The sequence below is a fragment of the Centruroides sculpturatus genome, unplaced genomic scaffold, assembly GCF_000671375.1.
Source record: "Centruroides sculpturatus isolate CEXI.00-Female unplaced genomic scaffold, Cexi_2.0 scaffold107, whole genome shotgun sequence".
NCBI lineage: Eukaryota > Metazoa > Arthropoda > Arachnida > Scorpiones > Buthidae > Centruroides > Centruroides sculpturatus.
In genome coordinates, this window is record NW_019384422.1 from 1,068,119 (window position 1) to 1,069,604 (window position 1,486).

The 1,486-nt window shown below is 29.4% G+C and overlaps 1 protein-coding gene and 1 long non-coding RNA gene across 13 annotated transcripts in view; one reads left to right on the forward strand and one right to left on the reverse strand.

Annotated features, from left to right (window-relative positions):
- Positions 1 to 613, forward strand: part of LOC111619465 — a 15,334-nt gene extending 14,721 nt beyond the window's left edge. For both annotated transcript variants that reach the window (XR_002755756.1, XR_002755757.1), the window contains exon 3: positions 486 to 613. This is a non-coding gene — a long non-coding RNA (uncharacterized LOC111619465). The remainder of the gene's footprint in view (positions 1 to 485) is intronic.
- The window catches only part of LOC111619461 (coiled-coil domain-containing protein CG32809-like), a 147,313-nt gene extending 146,118 nt beyond the window's left edge, over positions 1 to 1,195 (reverse strand). For 6 of the 11 annotated variants that reach the window (XM_023361183.1, XM_023361176.1, XM_023361177.1 and 3 more), the window contains exon 1: positions 523 to 1,193. In XM_023361183.1, the coding sequence (XP_023216951.1) occupies positions 523 to 1,108 (586 nt within the window). In that variant the 5' untranslated portion in view covers positions 1,109 to 1,193. Of the gene's footprint in view, positions 1 to 522 lie in introns of all 11 variants that reach the window. The other 5 variants (XM_023361186.1, XM_023361185.1, XM_023361184.1 and 2 more) reach the window with 3 other exon arrangements.
- Positions 1,196 to 1,486: the final 291 nt, after the last annotated feature.

Here is a 1,486-nt window from a genome sequence, read left to right on the forward strand (position 1 = left end):
TAATTAATGAAATAAAAAAATTATTTTATTACATAATAATTATGGAATTTAAATTAATTTACTAATGTCGAAATTTCTAAAAACTATCATGAAAAGAAATTCTTCTCAATAATAGGGTAATTCAATAATGAGAAATTTAATAATTTCCTCTAAAATGAAATCATAAAAACGCTACAAAATTTTAATAGAAGTAATGAAATTTTATGAGATTCTAGCTAAGTAAAAAGTAAATAAAAAAATTTCTGTATAATAAAATTTTAAGTGGTAAATTTTTGTTTATGAGAAACTTATATTTAATAATAATTTTTATTTTAATTTACCCATTAAAAATGTTAAGTTACCTCTACCATTTACATAATTCATATATAATTTAATTTTAAATTTATCCTGTATTGTATATATTGATAATATATGTGAGATTGTGTAATTTAAACATTTTTGTTGGCAAAGAATGAATAGTCATAATCGTAATTTTTCTCTTGCAGATGGTTTCTATCATAATATGAATTATAAAGTACTTACCTTGAAATCTTACACCATTTCTGCGCACCACAACTCTCCTGAATTCGGCTCCAACAACTTGATCACCATAAACAACTCCTCTGGCATCGGTAAGCGTGCTAGTGACTTGGTGTCCACCACTACTTCTCCATCTACCAGGCAGGGTGGCATTTTGACGATCTCTCACAGCCACCACAGCACTACCATGCATACCGTGTGGCAATCGATTTCTTCGTAGGACCACCTCCTGTCCAGAATCGGGATTTCCTGGCGCAGGTGGTAATTCTATATATCCTAGCCTTCTGAGTTCCGAAACATCTAAAGATCTACTCGATGTCATATTGGGTGTTTGATTTTGCATTATCTTTCTGTCTTCCACCTGTTCGTATTTCTTTTCCTTTCTTTCCACAGGCAAGGTCACTTGTTCTCTAATTTCGGTAAGGGTGAGCTTTCTTCCATTGACCGCTTTCGTTCCTCCTGGAAGACTGGTGCTTCTACGAATGGTGAATCTCTTTATTGAAAAAGGCATTTTCCTGGACTTTTCTGAAAGTAGAAAAAAATAAGAAAAAAACTTTATACATTGTTTTTTCTGTTTGCAATTCGCCATCAATTCGCGATAATTCGAATTCGGTGAAAAGAGAAAGATTTGATTTAAAGAAAAATTTCGGTCTCCTTGACAAAAATCTGATTTATAAAGCGAGTAGTTTCGAATTTCTCTAACTTCAATTTATCTAAAATACTAAAAAATATATATAACAATTTCTATACTGAAATCTGTGCAAATTTAATTGAGAAAAATACTTTAATAAAATAAATCTTTATAATCGCTTAAATTACCTAAAACATTAATTTTAATATATCTTCCCTTGGAAAAAAATTATACCGTAATACAGTTTAATACCACAAAAAACACGAGAAATAACTCAAAGTTTAATTGATGATGAAATATAATCCAAAAATAAATCAGATAATAAACTATTTATCG